Here is a 24,918-nt window from a genome sequence, read left to right as displayed (position 1 = left end):
TACTTTAACTCAAATACGGGTGGATGGATTAAAGGGGAGATGGAGGGAATTTCCTTACTTTGAATGGATTTCATTCCTTTCTCTGGATACTACCCAACCATGTACTTACCTGGGATAACCTGCTAGCAACATAATGATAATTTTGAAGAGCACTTTATGTGCCTTTGCAATGCACTAGAATGCACACACACACACACACACACAAAATCCCAAGGGGAAACACTCAAGACCACTCATAAGGCTTCTGCAAATTCTTCATTTTGAACAATGGAGAGGAAGGAAGGCAAGAATGAAGAAGTCAAAGATATCATTTGTCACAAGCTGAAGCTAGTGGTGTAAGCAGTCTGCAGAATTCTAAGGGCAGTCTACACTAGGAGTGCTACATCAGTGTAGCCTGTCTGCTGAAGATGCTCTGTGCCAATGGGAGAACGCTCTCCCATTGGCATAATTACTCCAACTCCCCAATAGGTAGAAGTTATGCCAGTGGGAGAGCATCTCCTGCTGACATAGCGCCTGTATGGACAGTGCTTAGGTCACTGTAACTTGCGTCACTCAAGGAGGTATCTTTTTCACACCCTTGAGCAACCTAAGTTACATCAACGTAAGTGGTAAAGTAGACCTGCCCTAAGCAGAGTTGCACATTAAGAGCACGTAAGCCCAGTACTCTGGGATCTGCACTGGATTCCAATACATTTCTGGATAGATTAAAACCAACATCTTCAATTCTATAAATCCCTAAAAGTTTGAGACCTCTGGCTTGTACACACAGGGAAGTCAGTGAGCAATAAGCTAGCATGTGAATTTGAACTGTACTAGCTACTCCACATTAAAACCCCCTGTGGACACCCTTACTGAGCACTAAGAATTCCCTTTGGTGGTTTAACTTAGCACATTTTGTGCATCGTGCATTAAGCTAATGTTCACAATGGCACTCTTAGTGCATGGTAAAAATATCCATAGTGGGAGTTAGTGGGGAGTAACGAGTGCACACTAGTTACTGTGGGCTTTTTTCCTGTATAGCCAAGCTTCTATTTACCTGGGAGACTGCATCCCTCCCATTATAGTTCTGGAGAACCAAAATCAGCAGAAGCACTTGAGTTGGAGTTCCTTCAATATACACAAAAGGGCACTGTTGGCAGAGTATTCTCTGATAGGGGTCATTGATTGTAGCACTCTTCTCCACCCTTGGTCCATCAGAGCTCAGATGCACTAAACTTCTGGGCATCTATTTAATCCCCTTTTTGTTCAGGTGGAAGTGGATGTGTTTTATAAGCAGTCCTTTATGTTACAATATTTAAATGTAGGGGAGGATATGGACACCTATAGTTTTTAAAGTTTGAAGTAAAATAAGTAAAATGTACTCAGGTTCCAAAATGACTAATAAGGTCCTCAGGGTGCCTTAGGACAGAAAGTGGCCCCTGATCAAAAGTTAGCAAGCTATTCAGTTCACTAGGTCACCAACTTCTCGCACTATTCAGAAACAATTGTGACAAAGCTCTGTCCTTGTCTCTGTGGGTCCCATGTTTCCTGGCAGATTTCGCTAGCCTCGGAGACTCACTGTGACCCTCCATGTAACCCTTCTCCCTCTCTAGAGACAAGCATCACAGTCTACTGAGCCATTTTCATCATAAGCCAGCTAGGGAGGTGAGGAGAAGCTGTCCTCCCTTGCACAGTCTCTGTTGTCTCCCAGTCTCAGTGATTAATCAGGTAGTGGGGGGTGCAAAGAGGGGAGCCCGGGCCCACCCTCTACACCAGGCTCCAGCCCAGGGACCCTAATAGTATCAGCTATGGTAGCTGACCTTTTAGAAACATGACACATACAATTCCCTGGGCTACTTCCCCACAGCAGCCCCCACTTCCTCAAGCTCCACTCCACCCTTACTTCAGGGCCTCCTTCCTTGTGCCTGATATGGTGTGTACTGCTCAGTCTCTCCAACAGCATAACTTCCTCCCACAGCTCCTGACATCCACACCCACCTGACTAACTGGGAGGCTTTTAACTAGTTTCAGCCAATCCCTGATTAGCTTCAGGTGTCCCAATCAACCTAGCATTCTCCCTGCCTTCTAGAAAGTTCTTAATTGGCCCCAGGTGTCTTAATTGACCTGGAGCAGCTACCATTTAATTTATCCTGGTACCCGGGATTTGTTTAGCCTGGAGCTAATATATCTATCTCCCACTACTTTTCTATAGCCATCTGGCCTTGCCCCATCACACAATCTATTTGCTGATAAATCATGTCACTAGTATTTTATAGCTGTAGAATAATTTTATGGAGAAAGAAAAAGGTTCTATAATTCACACCATTTATATCTTGAAATGTCCTTCCACGTAAAAGGATACCAGGTAGCGAGGCTCTCTCATTTAAATTAACTAAATGGTAAGATTGATATTCTGGTCTCAGAGCTGAGATATCATAGTGAAGCCAGCAGATGTCAAGCTGGATTCTGTCTTGCCTTACAATTTCTGCAACCCTGTTAAAATCAATGGGGTTTCATGAGGCCTAAGTCAAGGATATCTCCCAGTTGATACAGCTGCCATATTATTAGTACAGTTTACCATTATATTTTGATTTTAAATTTAAAAGGCAAAATAAAGCAGATCTATAATAAATACTCACCTTTTCAGAATGCTTTCCGCAGTTTGTCTTCCCTTTTCCACTGCCTTTGGCCCTACCACTGGGCAGACAGCTGTAGCTCTAAAACCATCCAGGTAAGTGGCATTTACCTAGTAATTAAAGGTTATAAAATGAACTGAGGGATTTCTCATAGTTTACTGTAAAAGGTATTTTTTTACTAGATATTTTTTCTTTCTGCATTTCCCGCCACCCTTCAAGCACTTCTAGTCTATTAGCATGCCCCTCCACTCACCACTTACCAAAGCTATACATGTTTAGATCTTTCCTCATAGGTCATGCAATAAAGCCTAAGTTTTTGTTTTGGTTTAGTTTTTTGGGGGGAGGAGTATGTAAGCAAGAAATTTGTCCATCAATTATAATGGTATCTGAGATTCTGAGTAAACAAAAGTTTCTACAAAACTAATATATAAATATATAAACAAGTCTTATGAATGTCATATTGATTTTTCAGAACCAAAATTAAGCAATTTTAAATATTTTAAAATATTTAAATATCCTATTTTAAATATTTATCATTTTAATTACAGTATATATTCTAAAAATATCTCTAAACAAGTATATTTTGAAATGGCCTATTGACTTATTTACAATTAATTTTAGTACTATTTATTTTAATATTTAAACATATTTTAATCAATTTTTCTTTATATAAAATATTTTGTATCTAAATTATTTAATGAGCATTTGAATGAATCAGCAATTAAATGATTCTGACACCATCCTTATGTGAAACGTAATGCTTTGTTTATCCAGTGTCATTTATAGAATATATTTATTCTTTTTAAAATGATCTTTTTTTAAATCAAAATAGGCAACGATTAGTCCACAATGAAGAATACTTGCTACTGAAATCTGATTCTGGAAAACAAAGCAATCAGAGTTCTATGAGTGAACAATCAGAAATCCTCTTAATTATTTATTTTAAAGGTATTCTTTAAAGTTCAAAAATAACTGAAACTTTTCCCGCCCCCAAACTTGAGGAAAAAGTTTGCTCCCAGGCACAGACCACACAGAATGAGTTTTTTTATTCTAACATTATGTACTAGAAATCTTGATGTAACACCCAAAAGACTGAAAAAAATATAAAGGGCAGACGAGTTAATTTTGTACAGAAAGTGGAAACTATGTTTACCAAAAATGAAGACATCGTTAATTAGGTGAATGTTATGGCAAATCCAGTTATAGATTATGCAGTCAGTACTGTGACAGTTAAGGATAAAATATATTCCTTTATAACACAGACATAAAGATGATTATTAGAAAAATAATGCATGAGTGGAAAACTTAAGGATTGTTTGAGCACCTGAGAAAAATGAAATAGGAGCTATTCATTTATCTGAAAAAGAGTTAGTAATATACTCCAATTCAATGATTTTAGAGATTAATTTGGCTTCTGCACTGAGATCAGGTATGTCCAAAGCCATACCTCCATCTTCTTTGAAAACAATACTGCTTAATTTTTAAAATATTAAATACACTTTATAAAGTGGTCATTTAAACACTACCTTTAGATATTTTTATTATATACAAAAAATAAAAAAAACCTTTCAAACTGGTAGAAATATTTTAAATGTAACCACTGGACTTTTAAAAAAGGTATGTCTGAGCTATAGTTTAATCACAAACAATAGTGTCACCCTATTTACAAATTATACACCTTCTCTAAAAGAAGAATTTAAAAGTTTTAAATGGATCCAGTCAAATCAACTCTGCTTTGTTATCTCACTATTAAGAGCAGTTTTAATTTATGGATCCAATCTTGTTCCCAAGGAAGGTCAGTTGAAGTTTCGCTATTGTGTTAAATGGGATTAGGCTTGCCCTAGTTGTACTTTGATGCAGTTGCCTAAACTGGTGTCCCTGCAGGGGTAGAGACTGTAACAACACATAAATTTAAAAAAGCTTTACACGTACATAGCATCTTCCAATAGAGAGATAACAAAAGACTTTACAAACATTAATTCATTAATCTTTCACAGCACCTTTATCTGACTCAAGAATTATCTTGATATGAGTGATTATGCGGTGTTTGGTCTCTGAGAATCATGTGCTTATTATGTGTCACATTGAAGCAAGACAAGATTTGAGCGCTAACCCGGGGCGGATTTACCATTAAACCCAGGGTGCCCTGGCACGCCTCCCCCCCCCAACAACAGGGGCCTCAGGGCCCGGCACTCAGGCAGCTCAGCCCCACCGTGCCCCCCGCGAGGGGGCTGCTCGACGGGGTGGGACTGCGGGGGGCGGGGGGGGGGGCAGGGGAGCAGGCGGGAGCGCCAAGAAGGCGGGCCGGAGGACTCAGGAGAGACACAGAGCGGCCGCGCAACCGGCCGGAGTGAAGCAGCGCTTTGAAGGGAAAACCGCTGCTTCTCTCCCGCCGCCCGCCTGCCTCCCGATTCCTCCGGCCCGGGCTCGCAGGCCGGACTCAGAAAGGGGGTGGGGCTTTACCCTGGGCTGCAGCCCCTACAGCCCCTGCATTCCGGCCCTGCTTGGCGGGGGGGCGTCAGTGGCTCAGAGAATCACGGCCAATGGGAGCTGTGGCGGGCACACGGAGCCACCTGCACCGCCCGTCCCGTCCCGTCCCCCCGCCAAAGAGGAGCTGCCCCAGGTAGGCGCTCCGCACCTCAACCCCCAGCCTACCCCAGCCCTGAGCCCCCTCTCGCACATAACTACCTCCCAGACCCCGCACCCGCAGCCCTGAACCCCCTCCCGCACCCTAATTCGCACCCAGACCCTGCACCCCCAGCCCACTCCCACATCCTAACACCCAGACCCTGCACCTCCAGCCCTGAGCCCCCTCCCGCACCCTAACTCTCACACAGATCCTGCACCCTAACACCCAGACCCCGCACCCCCAGCCCTGAGCCCCCTCTTAGCCTAATTCCCTCCCAGACCCCACACCCCAATCCTGAGCCCCTTCCCACACTCTAACTTCCTCCCAGACCCTGCACCCCCAGCCCTGAGTCCAAAGAGGAGAATAGAGACAAAAAGAATGAAGAAAGGGGTGGTGGAGATAAAAGAATAAAAATAAAGCTGAGCACAGGGCCCCACTAACTCTAAATCTGCCACTGGTGCCAATTTACAAATAAAGACAACTATAATTAAAACAGGGTGGATAAAAACCAATGATTTTTTTTAAAAAAAATTTAAAAAAATCAGATTTTTTAAATTTAAATTGGATTTTTTTGATAAATTGCTTTTTGAGGAAAAAACCTATCTAAAGATAGTTTTAATTAAGATATCTTTGAGCTATAATGTATCTCATCATGGAATAGGGATTATAAATTCTAATTCTATAGTATGAGACAATATATTCATGTAACATTTAAGAAAAGTTGTGTAAAGGAGTTCCAATAGTTCATGGATTAGGGACCCAATCTTATGGGATTCCAGGGGCTTCTGTATAGATTATGTAGGTTAATCTTTTTATCTACCCAATGGGATTCGTGCTCAGTTTAGAAGATACCCATCAGAGATGCTTAGTTTTGCAGTTCTCAAACTGTGGATTTGTGTCTCCAGAGATAACATGCTTGTTAACAGCAAAAATGTTTTAAAATAAATAATATATAGAGGTGAGAAATAACAGACCTCAACCCTATTGTCCCTCTGCACATTTGTGTATACAGAGTCAATCCCTTACCTCTCTCTAAAAGTGCAAACTTTCAGAAAGTTCAATGAATAGAAGATTGTTGGGGCAGAATAGATCGGGACAAGGAGAAGAAGTCTGGAGATAAATGTGAGAAGGGAGGGACAGGGAGTAGAAACAAAAGTGGAACTGTTTGAGCAGCATATTCCAGAAGTCTTGAGGTCTTTCTGTGTGTAGCCTTTATTGATTTGAGATCTACCATACCATTCTCTCATTAGAACGGAAAACCTATAATAGCCGCAGGCTGTAAAAGAGATCCAGTTTGGGAATATTTTAATGAAGTTCCTCTACCTGTGGGTAAGACAGGCATACGTGCAAAATGAAAAAGAAATGCAAGGCCTGGTTGCCCGAATGAAACAACATCATGAGAAGAGTTCCTTCTCAGGAGGAAGCTGCGTCGAAGATGATGAAAGGAACATATCTGAACATGCAGGATCTTCAGGTTGGTAAACATTTTTATTTCATACTTCTTTCTTAAGAGCTGCTTGTCTTCCTTCTGGACTATTCTTGAATTGTCATGTTTGAGCAAAAAATATAGTTGGTCATAGACAATGCTGCAAATGTATCCAAGATGAGAAGAAATTATTTAGAAGAGAGTCCCAAGCTAATAACGTACGGTTGCAGTGCTCAATTGATGCACCTCCTAGCCAAAGACTTCAGTGTTCCAGAAATAAAGGCTAATGTTGTTGAAATTGCAAAATACTTCCGTAACAACCAATCTACAGCAGCTGCTCTGAAAAAAGTGGGAGGAACCAAGCTAACTCTCCCACAAGACGTGCAATGGAACTCAGTAGTGGACTGTTTTGAGCATTATATCAAGAACTGGCTTAATGTGATGACTGTTTGTGAACAAAATAGTGAACAAAATAGATGGCACTGTCACAGCCAAAATCCTCAACACTGGGCTTAAGAGAAATATTGAATACATGCCTAGTACCCTGAAGCCTATTTCTGAAGCCTTGAACAAAATGCAGGGAAATAGCTGTTTTATTGCTGATGCTGTTGAAATTTGGAAGGAACTGAGTGAGATCTTAAAAAGAGAAATATGCAACGACAGAGTTAAATTACAAGCATTAAAAAAACAAATGGGACAAGCACTATCTCTAGCTCATTTTCTCGCAAATATTCTCAATATTCGGTACTAGGGTCACACCTTAACTGCTGAAGAAGAGGAGTTGGCTATGACATGGACATCCAGCAATCATCCCTCTGTAATGCCAACTATAATAAACTTTAGAGCTAAGGGTGAACCATTCAAGAAATGTATGTTTGCCGATGATGTTTTAAAGAAAATCACACCAGTGAACTGGTGGAAGTCACTTAAGGACTTGGATTCAGAGACCGTTGAAGTGATAATCTTACTTTTAACAGCAGTGGCTTCTTCTGCTGGTGTAGAAAGAATATTTTCTTCCTTTAGACTAATTCATTCCAAATTGAGAAATTGTTTGGGACCTGAAAAAGCAGGAAAGCTTGTTTTTCTTTTCCAGATTATGAACAAACAGGAAAATGAAGGTGAAGACAACTGAGTTAGCTGCAGAAGCCAATATATTAAATTTATCATGTTGACCTGGCTGACAGTCTTTTTTTTTTTTAAAAATACTTTATTTAACTAATTTAGTTAACAATTTAAACAAAAACAAACCTGATTTTGAAAAACTTGAATGTTTAACTAAATTCAAAAATTCATATGCTTGTTTTGTTAAAATATTAACACTGTTGTTTTAGTTAAATAAAACAATTTAAATGTGTGTCTGGTGATGTTCTCCTCCTAATACAGCATGGCAAGAAAATCCTCCAAATATTAATGATAGTTCACCTACCAGCGACTTCATAAATATCTGCTTCAATTACCTTTGGTAAATTAAATAACCAAACAATCATTTATTTTCTGATATAGCTGTAGAACTAATTTGAAAAGTTTTCAAAATAAATCACTTTAAAAATGTATAGTGTGTACCTTCTAAAAATGAAACCTGCATCTATCTCTGAGTTGTGAAAAATATGTATTAAGGTTGTAACAACCAACAAGAATGCTCTTTTATGTAGAAATCCATGATTAAATCAAGTCTTCCTGACTAGTGATTTAAATCAAATCCATCCTGAATTAAACTATAATTTTGTGACTGAAAGCAGAATTTTATAATTAAAGCATCATCTCAGTCTTAATTACTATGTTGTACTGTGGACTTTCCCAAAAGACTTATTACATAACATAACATAACCTCAATTTTGTATATAGCAATTTCACTTGTGTGTGTTAATATACTAAGTGTGGAAAAATAAGGGTTTCACCTGGTAGTAGTTTTGCCTTTTTCTCCAAAATACCAACATTTCATAAATCAAGAGCATTTCATTCTATATAATTATCAAAGCAATAAGAAAAGAACCTTATAAAACGTCGAAGGTGGTGATCCTTTTGCTCCATGAATTTTCACTGCCCCACCTTCAATACCTACAATGGTTAAAAACATCTATTTTAATGACTTCAATATAATTTCTGAGAAAGTACTATCAATTCATCTTATGTGACACTATACAAAACAAAAATGTTATGGATACTCCTATCATCAAGATCCATGCAAAAGAGACAGTCTTCTATTGAACAGCTACATCTGCATTAGCAACTCAAGTATCAAATCCATGGATTTATCTTCAGTTTGCCTTTTAACTTAACTGTTGAAATATTTATTCACAGAGTATTTGAATACGTAACACATGACATGGCCTTAGGACTCAACTGTTGTCTTCTGCTCAATTGCCAGTGATGACACACAAATCTATAATTCTCAGCAAATTCAAGGATTTAAGCATTTTTTTAAAATTCATAAACTTTTGACACTCAACAGCATATTAAGGTGAAATACTTGGATCTTTGGGATTGTGACCCGATCCCCTCCCCTGACTGAGGAGGCCTTCACAGAAAGGGAGTTGGAAAGAGAGCAGCTGGTGGCAATGTATCACACCACTGACTGCTGTTGGCTGGAGTGGGTTGGGCTGCCTCACATGGGAAAATTAAGGAATTCACATTTGGAGAAAGACAAGAGTCTGTCCAGAGAAACTTGGTAAAAAAAATGTGTCCTGGCTGGCAAAAGCTGTATAAATGTAGGCCCTATATAGCCTTAATCTTTTTGTTGATAAAAGTAACAAGATAATCTAGAGAACATTTCAGGGCAAATAACATATTTGACAGTGCACATCGTAACACGAGCGAGGAGTCAGTCAAAGCACTGCCTGACTAGTTTTAGGGCTTGATCCTGTACCCACTGAAGTCAACAGCAATGTTCCCATTGACTTCAGTAATGTAGGATCAGGGTCTTACTCAAAAATAGTATGTATAAACCCACCTACATCTAAATAAGATGCAGTTTATCACTAACAAATCTATGCCTGAGAGTGTTTAGCAAAATATGAAAGCCATCATACAAATACTCTGAACTTCATGGAGACCAAAAATAAAGAGAACTTCTTCAGACATTTTCTGAAGAATGAAAATTTACAATAATCTTAAATGTCACTGTCAAAACTACAACAGCAAGGTTCATTTAGTGTTAATTTCAATTGCCCCGCTGCTATTATAGAATAATGTCTGTACAATCAAATGGAAGATTTGCAGGATTTTTACACAAGGTGAAAAAGAAATGCATGACATCCATCAACAAAAGGAAAACAGAAAGAAAACCTCTTTGTTCAAACGCGTATTGTAACTAATCCTGCAGTACAACAAAATCAGCAATGTGAACATCAAAAACAGATAGCCTGCCCTGTTCTTTCTGGTGTACATGTCAAAGCACTTAAAACTAAAAGTATTTAAGAAATCTGTCTATCTTCCATCTGTTATATTTCTAAGAGGAAGACTAACGGAAAGTTCATGTGAAAGTTCATTTTAAGTTCAAACGTGTCATATCGGGTCATTTACAAGCTAAAAGTTCATTGGAAGGTTAAGGTTCTATTTTTTAAAAAGGCTAGTGGCTAAAAGCAACAAGCTGGCCTTATCAGACTATTTGTCATTTGATTATGTTGCATGAGCAGAAGGTTCACTGTACAATTTTAAGATAGAAATGTTTTGCTTAAAAATAAGGCTAATTTGAAAGCTCAGGAGTTTATCCTAATGAGGTTTAAGTTTGAGTTTTAATTGTTTTGGGTTTTATAAGGGAACTAGATTTCCATTTGGATAAGATCCACAAAAAGCAAATTCCTTTTCACACTGGTTTGTCTATAAAACATGGGACTAAGAACTAAGAGATGTCAAGTTACTCTAAATGAGCAGTTTAGCAAGGTGGCTTGTCCACACTACTGATGTTGAAGTCTAGTTTTCAAATTTAGGACTGAAATTAAAGTATTTTGGAGGGTAGTATGGTGGGATTCTGTAATAGCTGTTTCTAGCTACGAAATCTTACCCTTTTTAAGGTGACACAGTCAAGTGGCTAAAAACAAAGGTTTATCATGGGCTGTCTTAAGCAGAGTGGCTGCCCATTGCCGAGAGAGAGAGAGAGAATGTGTGTGTGGGAGTGAGAGAGAAGGGGGGCGGGGGCTGCATCAGTAACTAGTTAGAAAAAAAAGGAGGGTGAGCTGGATTAAAAAGTACTGAAGTCTAATAGAGATAGGGAGTACTTCCTGAAAGTCACAGCAAAAATATTTTAAGTGCTTCAGAAATACATGATTTATTAGACTTGGTAATTATTATATATGTATTTCAATAACGAAAAGAAATTAGATTACTCAAAAATCTTCTGAATGAGTCACAGCTAATCTAAATTTCCAAAGAATGGCACAAAGCAATCTGGATATCCTTGTGAGACAGCCCATCTTAATATCATGCTTCAAAAGAACAGACTTTAGTAAAGTTACATGGAAAACATGGAAACTACAGTAACTACTTTAGTCTGCCAACATAGCTTACTGAATAGATTTCCTCAATATAAGGGTCCTCTGCCTGCAACAGCCACTAACCTGGAATTTCAGTAATGGAAACTTGAGAAAAGTCACATGTGACATCTGGCAAGAGATAATGCTGAGGGTTGCCAATTTCATACACCAACTGTTCAGCCACCGTGCCAAAAGAGATTAGGCCCCCTGTGTCAGGTGGTTTGGATAGAGTAAAGTGTCCATCAGAAGAACATTCTACAATGGGAAACCCCATGTTATGCCTAAAGAGTTAAAAACATTAAAAACGTTAAGAGTTCAGAATAAAAGAAAAAAATATTAATTACTTCATAAGTAATTAACACATACCAACATTTTATAGAAGCAACTAAATTAAATATTAACCAATAAGATACAGCACAGAACCTTTATAGACACAAACAAGAAAATATTGAATAAACTGTCAAGACAATCAACTAACTGTATTACCTGCGATACGACAAATAAGACCACACACTTACATAAATTATGTTGCCCAGTAGTAAAATGCAGAAGTAACCATAGACAGAACCCCGAAGACACCAACAATGGCTAAAAGAGGGGTGAAGGAGCCGTCATAGACTATGACACTAAAGCAGTGATTAAATGGGTGGGAAGAGAATCAGAGGAGTAAAGACTCATGAAAACCCAAGGAGGAGGTAGAACACAGAAAGAAGGTTGTGACCGACAGTTGTGAAAGTAGACAGGCAGATACAGGAAATCAGAATCGAAAACCGGCCCTACAACTTGGCCATGAGGTCACTGGCGATTTATTAAAGTAGGAAAAGTGGAATGGAGGGTGGAGAAAACAGAGCACCTAGGAGTGTACTAGAGGAGCAGTCAAAACAGCAGAAGCAGACTGGATTCAAGGATCTTGGAGGCAAAGGGATGTAGGGAGATTGGATTAATTACATCTTTTGAAGATACTTTTGTGGCCTTTGTAATAATAAATGGAAAATCAGCATCAGAAAACTGGAAGTATTAAAAGACACAAATAAATCATAATTCAGTGCAGTAAAATAATAAAACCCAGATGGATAAGAGAAAACAGTGAGGCAAAATAAGGAGAAGAGCAGTATGACAGAGAGAAACAGAAGGTTTTCATAAAAAAACAATGTAATTGCACAGGAAAAATGATAAACAAGCAGTAATAAATACAGTTCCATCACTGCTAAAATGTGGTTGGCTCTTCATTGGCATCTGGACGAATTCTTGAATACAGCAGAATCTCAGAGTTATGAGCACCTAGGGAATGGAGGCTGTTTGTAACTCTTTGTAAGGAGAGTGATCACTTTAGATAAGCTATTACCAGCAGGAGAGTGGAGTAGGGGGAGAGAAAATCCTTTGTAGTGATAAACACCCATTTTTTCATGGTTTGTGTGTATAAAAACATCTTCTGTATTTTCCACAGTATGCATCCGATGAAGTGAGCTGTAGCTCACAAAAGCTTATGCTCAAATAAATTGGTTTGTCTCCAAGGTGCCACAAGTACTCCTTTTCTTTTTGCAAATACAGACTAACACGGCTGTTACTCTGAAATCTGAAATATTTGAAACTCCGAACAAAATGTTATGGTTATACATTCAAAAGTTTACAACTGAACATTGACTTAATACAGCTTTGAAACTGTACTATGCAGAAGAAAAATGCTGCTTTTAACCATCTTAATTTAAATGGAACAAGCACAGAAAGTTTCCTTCCTTGTCAATTTTTTTTAAACTTTCCCTTTTTTTGTTTTTTTTTAAAGTAGTTTATGTTTAACAGTACTGTATTTGCTTTTTTTTTGGGGGGGGGGGGGAGGGTCACTGCTGCTGCCTGACTGAATACTTCCAGTTCCAAATGAGGTGTGTGGTTGGTCAGTTCGTAACTCAGGTGTTGTTAACTCTGAGGTTCTACTGAAGTTGCTTTCCGAGTTTTAAGACTTTTCTTCCTGTTTCAAAGAACTCCTCTGAGTAGAAGCGATGACCAGTCAGCCTCACTTCAGTCCCTGGAAAAATCATGGAGAAGGTCCTCAAAGAATCAATCCTGAAGCACTTGCATGAGAGGAAAGTGATCAGGAACAGCCAGCATGGATTCACCAAGGGAAGGTCATGCCTGACTAATCTAATCGCCTTCTATGATGAGATTACTGGTTCTGTGGATGAAGGGAAAGCAGTGGATGTATTGTTTCTTGACTTTAGCAAAGCTTTTGACACGGTCTCCCACAGTATTCTTGTCAGCAAGTTAAGGAAGTATGGGCTGGATGAATGCACTACAAGGTGGGTAGAAAGCTGGCTAGATTGTCGGGCTCAACGGGTAGTGATCAATGGCTCCATATCTAGTTGGCAGCCGGTATCAAGTGGAGTACCCCAAGGGTCGGTCCTGGGGCCAGTTTTGTTCAGTATCTTCATAAATGATCTGGAGGATGGTGTGGATTGCACTCTCAGCAAATTTGCGGATGATACTAAACTGGGAGGAGTGGTAGATACGCTGGAGGGGAGGGACAGGATACAGAAAGACCTAGACAAATTGGAGGATTGGGCCAAAAGAAATCTCATGAGGTTCAATAAGGATAAGTACAGGGTCCTGCACTTGGGACGGAAGAACCCAATGCACAGCTACAGACTAGGGACCGAATGGCTAGGCAGCAGTTCTGCGGAAAAGGACCTAGGGGTGACAGTGGACGAGAAGCTGGATATGAGTCAGCAGTGTGCCCTTGTTGCCAAGAAGGCCAATGGCATTTTGGGATGTATAAGTAGGGGCATAGCGAGCAGATCGAGGGACGTGATCGTTCCCCTCTATTCGACATTGGTGAGGCCTCATCTGGAGTACTGTGTCCAGTTTTGGGCCCCACACTTCAAGAAGGATGTGGATAAATTGGAGAGAGTCCAACGAAGGGCAACAAAAATGATTAGGGGACTGGAACACATGAGTTATGAGGAGAGGCTGAGGGAGCTGGGATTGTTTAGTCTGCAGAAGAGAAGAATGAGGGGGGATTTGATAGCTGCTTTCAACTACCTGAAAGCGGGTTCCAAAGAGGATGGCTCTAGACTGTTCTCAATGGTAGCAGATGACAGAACGAGGAGTAATGGTCTCAAGTTGCAGTGGGGGAGGTTTAGAGTGGATATTAGGAAAAACTTTTTCACTAAGAGGGTGGTGAAACACTGGAATGCGTTACCTAGGGAGGTGGTAGAATCTCCTTCCTTAGAGGTTTTTAAGGTCAGGCTTGACAAAGCCCTGGCTGGGATGATTTAACTGGGAATTGGTCCTGCTTTGAGCAGGGGGTTGGACTAGATGACCTTCTGGGGTCCCTTCCAACCCTGATATTCTATGATTCTATGATCAAAAAAGACACTTAGAACAAAACCAAAACTGTATACCTTCTAAAGAGGCCACCTGGCTCGACTCCTCTCATAAGAAGGTGGAGATGTGTCCAAGAAAAACTTTCCAGAGAAAGGAGAAGAACAAATGGTGGAATAAGAGGAGCTAAGGAGCTATGCAGTCCCCCAAAGCATCTCTCTGAGGGCTTGCTTTTGATAGAGGCTGAGCATCACAATTCTCATTGAAATCAGTGATCATCAAGCTCTAAATGCATACTTAAAATAGTTTTGCCTTTGGAACAGTCCTCCTGAACTAATTATGTTCTTGTTCTAATACTGTATATTGTTCTAATACTGTACGTGTATACTCTACACGTAACTAAATTGGTTATAGAAAAGTTTGTGCATCTAAGTCTGGAGAACAGATATACATGAAGTTTTAAGGGAAATAAGCAAAGAAACCAGTGAACTCTTAGCCATGGTCTACACTACGAGTTTAGGTCGAATTTAGCAGCGTTAGAGCTATTTAGCCCTGCACCTGTCCACACAACGAAGCCATTTTTTTTTACATAAAGGGCTCTTAAAATCAATTTCTGTACTCCTCCCTGAAGAGGGGATTAGCGCTGAAATAGACATCACCGGGTCAAATTTGGGGTAGTGTGGACGCAATTCAACGGTATTGGCCTCCGGGAGCTATCCCAGAGTGCTCCATTGTGACCGCTCTGGACAGCACTTTCAACTCAGATGCACTAGCCAGGTACACAGGAAAAGCCCCAGGAACTTTTGAATTTCATTTCCTGTTTGGCCAGCGTGGCAAGCTCATCAGCACAGGGGACCATGCAGTCCCAGAATCACAAAAGAGCTCCAGCATGGACTGAACGGGAGGTACTAAATCTGATTGCTGTATGGGGAGACGAATCCGTCCTATCAGAACTCCATTCCAAAAAACGAAATGCCAAAATATTTGCAAAAATCTCCAAGGGCATGATGGACAGAGGCTACAACAGAGACCATCAGCAGTGCTGCATACAAATTAAGGCGCTCAGGCAAGCCTACCAAAGAGGCAAACGGCCGCTCCAACTCAGAGCCCCACACATGCCGCTTCTATGATGAGCTGCATGCAATTCTGGGGGGGGGGGGCCTACCACTACCCCACCCCGTCCATGGATACCTGCAAGGGGGGAGTCTCATGCAACAGGGATGCGGATTTTAGGGACAAGGAAGATGAGGAGGAGTAGAGCGCACAGCAGGCAAGCGGACGAACCGTTCTCCCCGACAGCCAGGAACTGTTTATCACCCTGGAGCCAATACCCTCCCAACCCTCCCAAGGCAGGCTGCCGGACCATGAAGCTGGAGAAGGCACCTATGGTGAGTGTACTTTTGTAAATATAATACATGGTTTAAAAGCAAGCGTGTTTAATTATTAATTTGCCCTGAAGGCTTGGGATGCATTCGCGGCCAGTACAGCTACTAGAAAAGTCTGTTAACGTGTCTGGGGATGGAGCAGAAATCCTCCAGGAACATCTCCATGAAGCTCTCCTGGAGGTACTCCCAAAGCCTTTGCAAAAGGTTTCTGGGGAGGGAAGCCTTATTCCGTCCTCCATGGTAGGACACTTTACCACACCAGGCCAGTAGCACATAGTCTGGAATCATTGCATAACAAAGCATGGCAGTGTATGGTCCCGGTGTTTGCTGGCATTCAAGCAACATCTGTTCTTTATCTCTCTGTGTTATCCTCAGGAGAGTGATCATCCCATTAAATAAGGGGTTCACACATTGAACAAAAAGAAAACAAAATATTGAATAGATGCTCATTAAGTGAGCATCATCCAATTTGGACACTGAATGAAATGGGCCCTGTGGGAAAACAGTATGTGATCATGTAATAAAAGACTGTGTCACAAATGCATAGACAAAAAGGGGTATAATTAAGGTTACACCTTAATTATGGCATTTCCTAACTTTTGAGTGCTTGACTTTGCAACCCTTAATAATGTTCTTTTAATGTTTTAAGAGTGGTTTTAATGTAATTTCTTTGTTTTTTAAAAAAGGAAACAGAAATTCTATTGTGTAGTATCATGTTAAGAGCCACATGGGTCATCCACAGTACCACTCTCAGCCACTTGAACTAAAACAGTAACTGATCAGAGCAGCAAGTTGTAAGGCTTCTGTTTTTCAGTATTTATTAATTTCATTTTTCAGGGTTTATTTTTAGCAATTTTTGAGCTTCATGTAGGTATCCAAAAATCTGGGGCTGGGTTTTTCAGGGTTCTCTCTTTGTATATGCTGTAATGAGTAATGTATATTATATATATTATTTATTACAGTAGTTTATATACTCATGAGTAATCTCTTTGTAATGTTCCCTATAGAATTTTAATGTATTACTGTTTCACACAGCACTACATTAAAACGCACTAGGGAACCTTTAGTGTGCACCGGCAGGGTCTACATGGACCAATAAATATGTAACATGTCAGTGGGCTTTAGAAATCACATGCTCATAGTTGGCATTACAGCTCTGTGTAGACAAGCCCTTCCATACAAGTAACTATTTCCAGTGTTTTTCCAATATTAACTGGATAGATGCTAATTTCTTTTCTTTTTTTAAATCAAGGCTATTTTATTGGTTAAAACCAAAAATAAAAAGCCCTGGAAGTTGCTGTCCTCTTGTGGATCAGCACTAGAGAGGAATGAGACACTTTGTCAGTGGATTTCACAGATGGTACTTCCTGGCAGCAGAGGAATGGTGAGATTCAGGAATCTTGGGTTCCATTTCAGGCTCTAGATGGGAGTTTGCTCTGGTGGGAACAGACTTCTTCCCATTCCCCAAAAGCGTGATCCCCTCTACGCTTTCTCCTGTCTCAATCCTGTCTCTACCTCACCATTGGCTCCTTGTCTCAGTCCCATTTTCTCCACCTAGTCAACCAGTCTCCACTCCTCAGGCTTCTGATCCCAGTCCCAGTGTCCCTACCCAGTAAATCCTAGCCTGAACCCTTCCAGACTCCTTATCCCAGTCTCTCCCTCACCCACTCTTCTGGCCTGGTCAGTCCCTCTAGTCCCAGTTCCCTCCACCATTTGCTGATCTGTGCCTCCCTTTCACCCATATTCTCCATGCCCATCTCCTCCCAGTCTTCTCATCCAACCTCACTGCCCTCACCTCCTTCCACTTCTCATCCCAGTCTCTTTGCCCAGTCCCAGTTCTTCCCCTGCATCCAAGCTTGTCAAGTCTGTCTCCCTTCCTTCCACCTCACAGATTCCCAGTTCCAGGCTCCTGGCCCTGCCAATCTCCATCTGTGCCCCCAGAATCTACCACCCAGGTACCTTGTCCCAGTCTACTCCCCCAGACCACCCCCTCAATGTCCTAAAACAGATCTTGTCCCCTATACATTTAAATCAGACTGCTTTCTCCCCCACAAAACCTGGGTGCCAGCAGGGAAGTCACTAAGAGAACAGGAGAAACAGGCTCTCTGCTCTCAGTTCCAGCACACAGCCCACCCCAGAGCAACCAAGAACAGCCATCATAGGGAGAGTCTGGACCCACCCCTGTAGCCCTGGGCTGGAAGGAGCATGCTCAGTTGCTCTGTGAATATAATGCATGCACGGGCTGGTCAGCATTAGGAGCTTTGAAAGGCTCACATACGCTTAGTGTCTAATAGAGGTCTGAATGGAGTATCTGGCTGTAGTGTTGGGAGATCATAGTCTAGGAGTTGCAACGGAGATTGGATGGATGTTTGTAGTAGATCTGTTAGTCAAAACTACCACAGCCAGTACAGAACTATGAGAATGATCATGGCTTTCTCTCTTCTGATTTTGGAAATCATCCTGATGATCAGAGGAAATTAGTAGAAGGAGACCTTGGGAATCACTGCTGGAGAAGAGAACCAGGTAGTGAGCCTGGCCTCATACCTTCTCTGAAACTGAAGTTCTGACACTTGAAGTTGACACTGGAGGCAAACAAGTCTAATCACAGGGGTATCCCAATGCAGGTACAGCTGCTCTGTGATGGACCTCCACTGAGACCACTCATGAAGTTTGCCAAATTACTACCCATTCCCAGGAGGTAAAAGAGCCCCAGGGGTTATCCTGCATTGATGGCACCACTTCCAGAGCTTGATAGTTTCTGGACAGTGGGGAGAGAAGCATACACCTCCTTAATTGTTTATATAGTGCATCACAGAGATGTTTTCTGTCAGGATCTGCACTGTGGAGTTTTAAAGAACAAGTAGGAAGGTCATGCAGGCTAGCCTCATGGTTGTGAGTTCCAGGACACTGATATGGAGCCCCATGTCCTCTGGACACCATTTCTCTTACATCTGCACATGACACAAGTGGAACTGAACTGAAACGGTGGAAGGAACATGCAAATGTGCATGGAGAAATATGGTTCTCTTCTTCCTCCCCAACCTGTCCCTGATGCATCTGTGATTCAAGCCATAGTTGGGGAGGAAAAAGAGAACCATATTTCTCCATGCACATTTGCATGTTCCTTCCACCGTTTCAGTTCTGTTATTACATGAAGTGGGACCACGACCTTGATCTTGCTCATTAGGTGTTTTGCTGGGGAATTGACTGACCTGAGCCAGAGTTGGAGTGGCCACAAAGTGAAATCTGGTGAGCAGTATCATGTATGTGCATGATGACATATGGCCTAGCAGTCCCAGACACGTTCATGCCTTTGTAGTAGCGACGGCACTGACAGGAACCTGTCCTCAGGAAGATATGCTCTCACCAACCTGGAGTCAATCATGGTTCTTCTGAACTCAAATCACTTGCAATGGAACGAGAGAATTTTGATAATTCACTAGGAGGCCCAGCTGAGAGAACAAGGAGAAGGCCTGGTCTAAGTTTCCCACTGCCTCCTGCTGAGATTAGCAAATTGTCTAGGTAAGGATAGATATGAATGCCCTTCGGAGCTGTGCCACTACCCCTGCTAGGCAGTTTGTTAAGACTTTTGGTGCTATGCAGAGTCCAAATAGCAGTATTTTGTACTAGTAATGACAAGACCCCAGTGCGAATCTTAGGTTCTCCCTATGGGATGGATGGATGGCTATGTGGAAGCATGCATCCTGCAAGTTGAGAGCCATGAACCAGCTTTGAGCATAAAGAGATGGGATCCTGGAGGCAAGCGTTACCATCCTGAATCTGAAATGGCATATATATTTGTTGAGTCATCTCATGTCTAGAAGACGACAATGATAGCCCTGCAGTATTTCTTCTATGTCTCCTAGAAGAAGTATGGGAGCTGGGGGATGAGTAGGTAATGTACAGGGTATCTCTGGACAATGATTTTTAATGCCCATTTGTCAGCTGTGATGGCGACCGCAGCCCAGTGGAAACGGAAACTCCCAAAGGTGGGGGCATACTCCAGATTGAGAATTACACTGGAATCAACACTCCTGTCAAATCTACTGCCTCTGACAAGGTGTAAGGTTGGTTGAGGAGATGGAAGATGGGCATCCCCTAGAGCAGCTGGGCTTCTTTCTGTCAGTAATCAGGCTGTCAGCCCTTTGTCAAGGCTGATACTTGTGCTACAGATCCACAAGATCTGTGCTATGCTCCTGCCTGTAAGCAGTCCCTTAGGAGGATCCCTTCAGCGTGTCAGATACCAAGTGGTAACACTTTTCCACAAGGTTAGGTCATGAGGCTTCAATGCCTCCTAGGCTGTGCACCGGGGCTCAAGCAATCTTGTTTCTCACCGTGACCTCGGCCCAGCAAGTCCAACTTATCTGAACAGGAGTCATTTACTTCCTGAAGCGAGTAAAAGTATCTGCAACAACTCCATGCAGCCTTTTCAAAACAGAGTACGGGTTATTAGTCAATGGGAATACAGCATAGGGAAGTCCTTAGGTTAGCACAGAGAAGCAAAGGTTAAGACATAGCCCATACTGGCCAAGCCAGGGCTCCCTTGAACCACGCTGCTGGAGGAATCACCTTTGCTTCCTTTCTCCGTCTCTGTTTCTTTTGTCTTAGTCACCAGTGAGACTGTCTCTCTGCAACGCCAACTCTTATCACAGCCTCCTGTTACTTCAGTCCATTGTCCTTCTCCTGCAGAGCTATGCTGCGTTCACATGTTCAGCCTGCCAACAATGGGAATCGCCAATTGTTCAGTTGTCTTTGTTGATATTGTCTTTTTGGATCCCTGACTGGTATGGGTTGGTTCCAGCCAGTCCTTAATGACCCATTCATATCACCCCAGACAGTCATGTGACACAAACAACTCACTTCTCCTGCACTGCCCCAGAAGCAGAATTTTAATCCTTTTACATCCAGTAGGGAGCCCTAACAAGTCGAATAAGTCACTGCTATGCAGAGCATTCATAAAAACATTAGACAGCTCCCACTTTTGTATGACTTTCTATAGGGCAATGGTGTATAAATCCCCAGGGACTGTAGTGTAGTCTTCAAACCCTTGAGGGACTTGAGTATTCATCAGTCCTCTGGCTGAATAATTCCATTCCCTTCAAGGGCAGGTCCTCTAGAGTAGCCTGTACCTTGCATGATATAACTGAAGCCACAAAGCCAACTTCATTGTAATGGCTCTGGCCACCGACCTCACACCTGTATCAGAAGTGTCCATGGCCACCTGTAAGAATGTTCTCACCACCATCTGGCCCTCCTTGATCCTTTCCCTCAACATACATCTGTTCATCTTCAGGATTTTTGATAGGAAGGGAATTTGATACTTCTCCCAAATGCAGTAATTATATTTGGTAAAGAGGAGAGGGAAACTTACTTGATGCCAGTGACCAGGAATAGGTCAGCACAGGGAGGAAAAATATATTTCGTCTTCAGATGGTGGTGCCATGGGGTGATATTGCCACAGGACTCTTTGCACTGAGAACATCTCCAGAAGTGATCCTAATTCCTCCTGGATACATCTCAGGCCCTTTCAAGGCTTCATCACTTCATTGCCAGGAGTCTCTCTCCCTGACATGCCCTGACCAAGAGCTTAAAGGCTCTGACCTTGGAGGAATGTTATTTTATGTCTTCCTTTCAGAACTTTCCTCTGGCTTTGGAACTGTGTTTAGGCTTCATCTGGCCCCATGATTTAGTTTTCCCCTTTGTGAGAGGATACCAATGCTGGCTCTATTGCTTGGAGCACTGGTATCTGTGTGGCTAGTGTAGGTGCCAGAGTCATCAATGCCACCATTGCTCATGATGCCAATGCCAAGACGGCCACTGCTGAGGCTGTTGGTGCAGAGGACTTCCTCAATGAAGTGGTCAGCATCAAAATCAGCTGCGCCAGCTTTGTCAGCACCCTTTTTGCCTTCTTTCCACTACCCAAGATCTGATATGTGCGGGGAGTACTGGCCAATACTGGTTTATCTAGCCTCGTTCCAAAAATCGCTTCTGGGTCCAAATTGACCTGCCTGGACTGCTCTAGCAAATGTAGTTTGAGGTGAGCGTCTCGAGGTGTGTGGATCCTGGCAGAGAAAGTCTTCCACACAGTGTATCTGTCCAGAATGTGGCTCTCCCCTAGGCAGAAAAGGCATCAACTTGTATCTGTCTTTGATGGGTATCGCCTGTTGCAGGACTGAGGGTTTGGAGTTTGCTGTGAGGTGTTGCAGTTGACACAAAGTGCCTTGTCCCACTGGACAGGGAGGCAAATGGGACGGGGTGGGGAGGGGGAAGATCACCAATCTTTATTTTATTTTGGTGGTTTAGAGTGTGAAGGTAAGAGTGCACAAATTTCATTAAAGTGAACAGTTTTTAGGAGTCTCTAATGAGACCAGTGGGTGGGACACTCACTGGGTTCTGTCTTGCTTGCCAGAGACAGTTAGAAGGATCTGAGGGAGGGTGCCAGCTGTCCAGGAGCCTGATGAGGCACAGAATGAATGCATAGCCCCAAGAGACAGTGCTATTCAAAATAATCCAATCTTGCGCCCACGGGGCACACGCTCCTAAAGTGGGATCTGCAGTGATGTACTTGAAGAACACTTTTGATCCTAGTCAAGAAATACCCTTAGTGATGCTGCAATTTGGTTCTCCAGAGTCTGTGATGAATCCCGCATGGCCCAAAAGGTTTGAGATACCCTAACTGCTGGAGGGCAAACACCCTTGACTGAGGGCAAGGAGGCTCCTCAGAGTGATTACTAATTAGCATTAGTTCACTCTTTCCTGGATTTAGTTTTGGTCTTCAAACATTCCAGTGTTCCTCTGACTTAGTGCCTGTGAATGATTGGAAGCACTGTGTGAGATAGATGAAAAGGAAATATAGAATTGAATGTCATCAGCATATTGCTGGCATCACAATCCATTTAGTTTCAGTCTCTGCACTATAGGCTATTCATCAATGTTAAATACCAGTGGTGATAGTATGTAGCAGTCCAGTAACAGCAAAAGCCACCTCTTATATCAATCTGCCAGAAACATCTGTCAGTCAGTCAATGCACAATGAATTTCTAACTAATTATACCTGAAGGATATAAAAGGAACTGTGTCACTTTTTGGTGGTTTTATTTAAATCAATAATGGGGAGAGGGTCTCAAGCCCAACTTCAGTTCATGAAAGCAACTTTTAGAGTTATGAGTCAGATAAGGGCACTGCCTCATTCCTTTGTTCTTCCTCAGCAAAGCAGCATAAATAAAATGAAACACTGTTAAGAGAAGGCTAGGATTGCACAGCTAAGACTTACTGCCAGGAAATACCACATTACAATTGCAAGCACTACTTTAACTTGGTCTTCTTCTTTGTTTCCATCTACTCTAACGTTCTGTTTCCAACAGTGGCCAATATCAAATTTTTCAGAGGGAAGTTTTAAAAATCCATAATAGACAAATAGAGTAGGTCCACAACCAGCATCCATTTTAGTACTAAAAAAGAGATACAGTAATATAACCCTAACATGTACAGATCAAATGACAGTTTTAACTCTGATTTGCCTGCCATTAAGTTTAAATGAAACCACCCTTTATTTATGCATGATTACATTTTCTGCTTAGATAGTTATGCCTTATAGGCCAAAATCTCAGGTGAGTTCACGTCTGTTACTTTCACTCAGTAATATGCCTGGCTGTTCTCTTCTGTTCTTGTGAGTAGATAGGGTATAAGCAGCATGGCTTTTTGTAAATTTCAGTACCTTAACTGGTGGGGTGTTGGGGGTGAGAGGAGACAGTAGAAAAATGCATCAGGTGTGAGTGAGCAAGATTGCCCTCTAATGGCTAGTCTACAGAGAGAATAAAAACCCTGCTGTTATCAAAAGCTAAAGCCCTTTAATTCAAGTGCAGAGGCCTGGTAGAGGTTTTTGGAGTTGATTAATCATGGTTTTTGCACTGGCCTCACATGTGGATGCCTGTGCAAGAGAGAGAGAGATTTATATAGAAATTGTGTCTTATTGGCAACACATGGATTCCTTACACAAATCCTGATTTTGGTGGTACTGGATTGTGGGTAATCCAGCATAACACAGAAGCTATGATTTATTTATTTTTAAGTTATATAAACTGACTTTGGGGAAGCTGATAAGGTTAGTTCTTTCTAAACCGGTAAAAGTCCTATTACAGTATGTACAGATTTCCGTCAAATCCACTAGCTGTAGCTGCCTCTTTATGGGCATCTCACTAGTGCTGGTGGTATGCTAATAGGGAAGCAGATATTGGTGCATTTTGATCACTATTAGAATAAAAACAAAAAATCATTATTCAATCACCTGGACCTACGTGAGCCAAGGTATACTTCCAAACATTCAAATACAAAAGAGTAAACACTTCCATAAGCATAAGAGTCAAAGGTCTAATAATTTTGAAGTAGTTAACTATGATACTGAATTTGTTTGGTTATCTTACTTCTTAATATATCCAGGCCTCCATATAGGAACCAACTATTTTAAAACTGACCAATTTTAAGAAGACAACTCTATAACGAGTCAATTTTCTTCCCTGTGTTCCAGGGCAGAAGAGCTGGAACACAAATCCACTATACTAGCAAGCCAGCCCTCTTCTCTTCCACTCTAAATTTAAAATAATAAAACAAAAGGAACTTTTTAAATTGTGTTTTAATATTTTATTTGTAATGTCTTTAAAGTAGCAGACAATATGGGTGGACAGACAAAATACTGAATTAACTTAATTTTTAAAATCAAAAAGTATGTATGCAAAATCTAAAAATAAGGATTTCCCCAGTTTCAGGGCACTTCAGCTAATCCTTTCTCTTCAATAGGTTTAACCTACAGGGGCAGAAAATTACTGAAATACTAGTGGTAGTATTATTAATGCAAACATATGCACACAGGCAGGGGAATGGGACATAATAGAAGACCACAGTCCAGTGCTACTATTATGCACTAATTCCATGCTACTAGCAGTCAGCACAAGTATAATAGAAATACCATGATTTTAGATAGCCATATATAGTTACATAAATATTCACACATACATACACCCATACATAATGTGTGTATACACTCACACCAAGGTAAGTTAACTATACCTATATACAT

General features: G+C 41.4%; 1 protein-coding gene and 1 long non-coding RNA gene across 2 annotated transcripts in view; one reads left to right on the top strand and one right to left on the bottom strand.

Annotated features, from left to right (window-relative positions):
• Positions 1 to 24,918, bottom strand: part of LOC311519445 (uncharacterized protein) — a 110,128-nt gene that overhangs the window by 63,257 nt on the left and 21,953 nt on the right. Inside the window, exons 9-11 of the mRNA XM_084625939.1 lie at positions 11,227 to 11,423; positions 8,664 to 8,728; positions 2,619 to 2,725 (exon numbers count right to left, since the gene is read on the bottom strand). Coding sequence (XP_084482065.1) covers positions 2,619 to 2,725; positions 8,664 to 8,728; positions 11,227 to 11,423 — 369 coding nt within the window. The remainder of the gene's footprint in view (positions 1 to 2,618; positions 2,726 to 8,663; positions 8,729 to 11,226; positions 11,424 to 24,918) is intronic.
• LOC311519446 lies at positions 5,149 to 7,849 on the top strand. The gene is made up of 3 exons (XR_014711281.1): positions 5,149 to 5,238; positions 6,495 to 6,718; positions 7,764 to 7,849. It is a non-coding gene; the product is annotated as an uncharacterized lncRNA (long non-coding RNA).

Source organism: Lepidochelys olivacea (genome assembly GCF_965140295.1).
Source record: "Lepidochelys olivacea isolate rLepOli2 genome assembly, chromosome: 4".
NCBI classification, from domain to species: Eukaryota; Metazoa; Chordata; order Testudines; family Cheloniidae; genus Lepidochelys; species Lepidochelys olivacea.
This window is presented reverse-complemented; position numbering and strand designations above follow the sequence as displayed.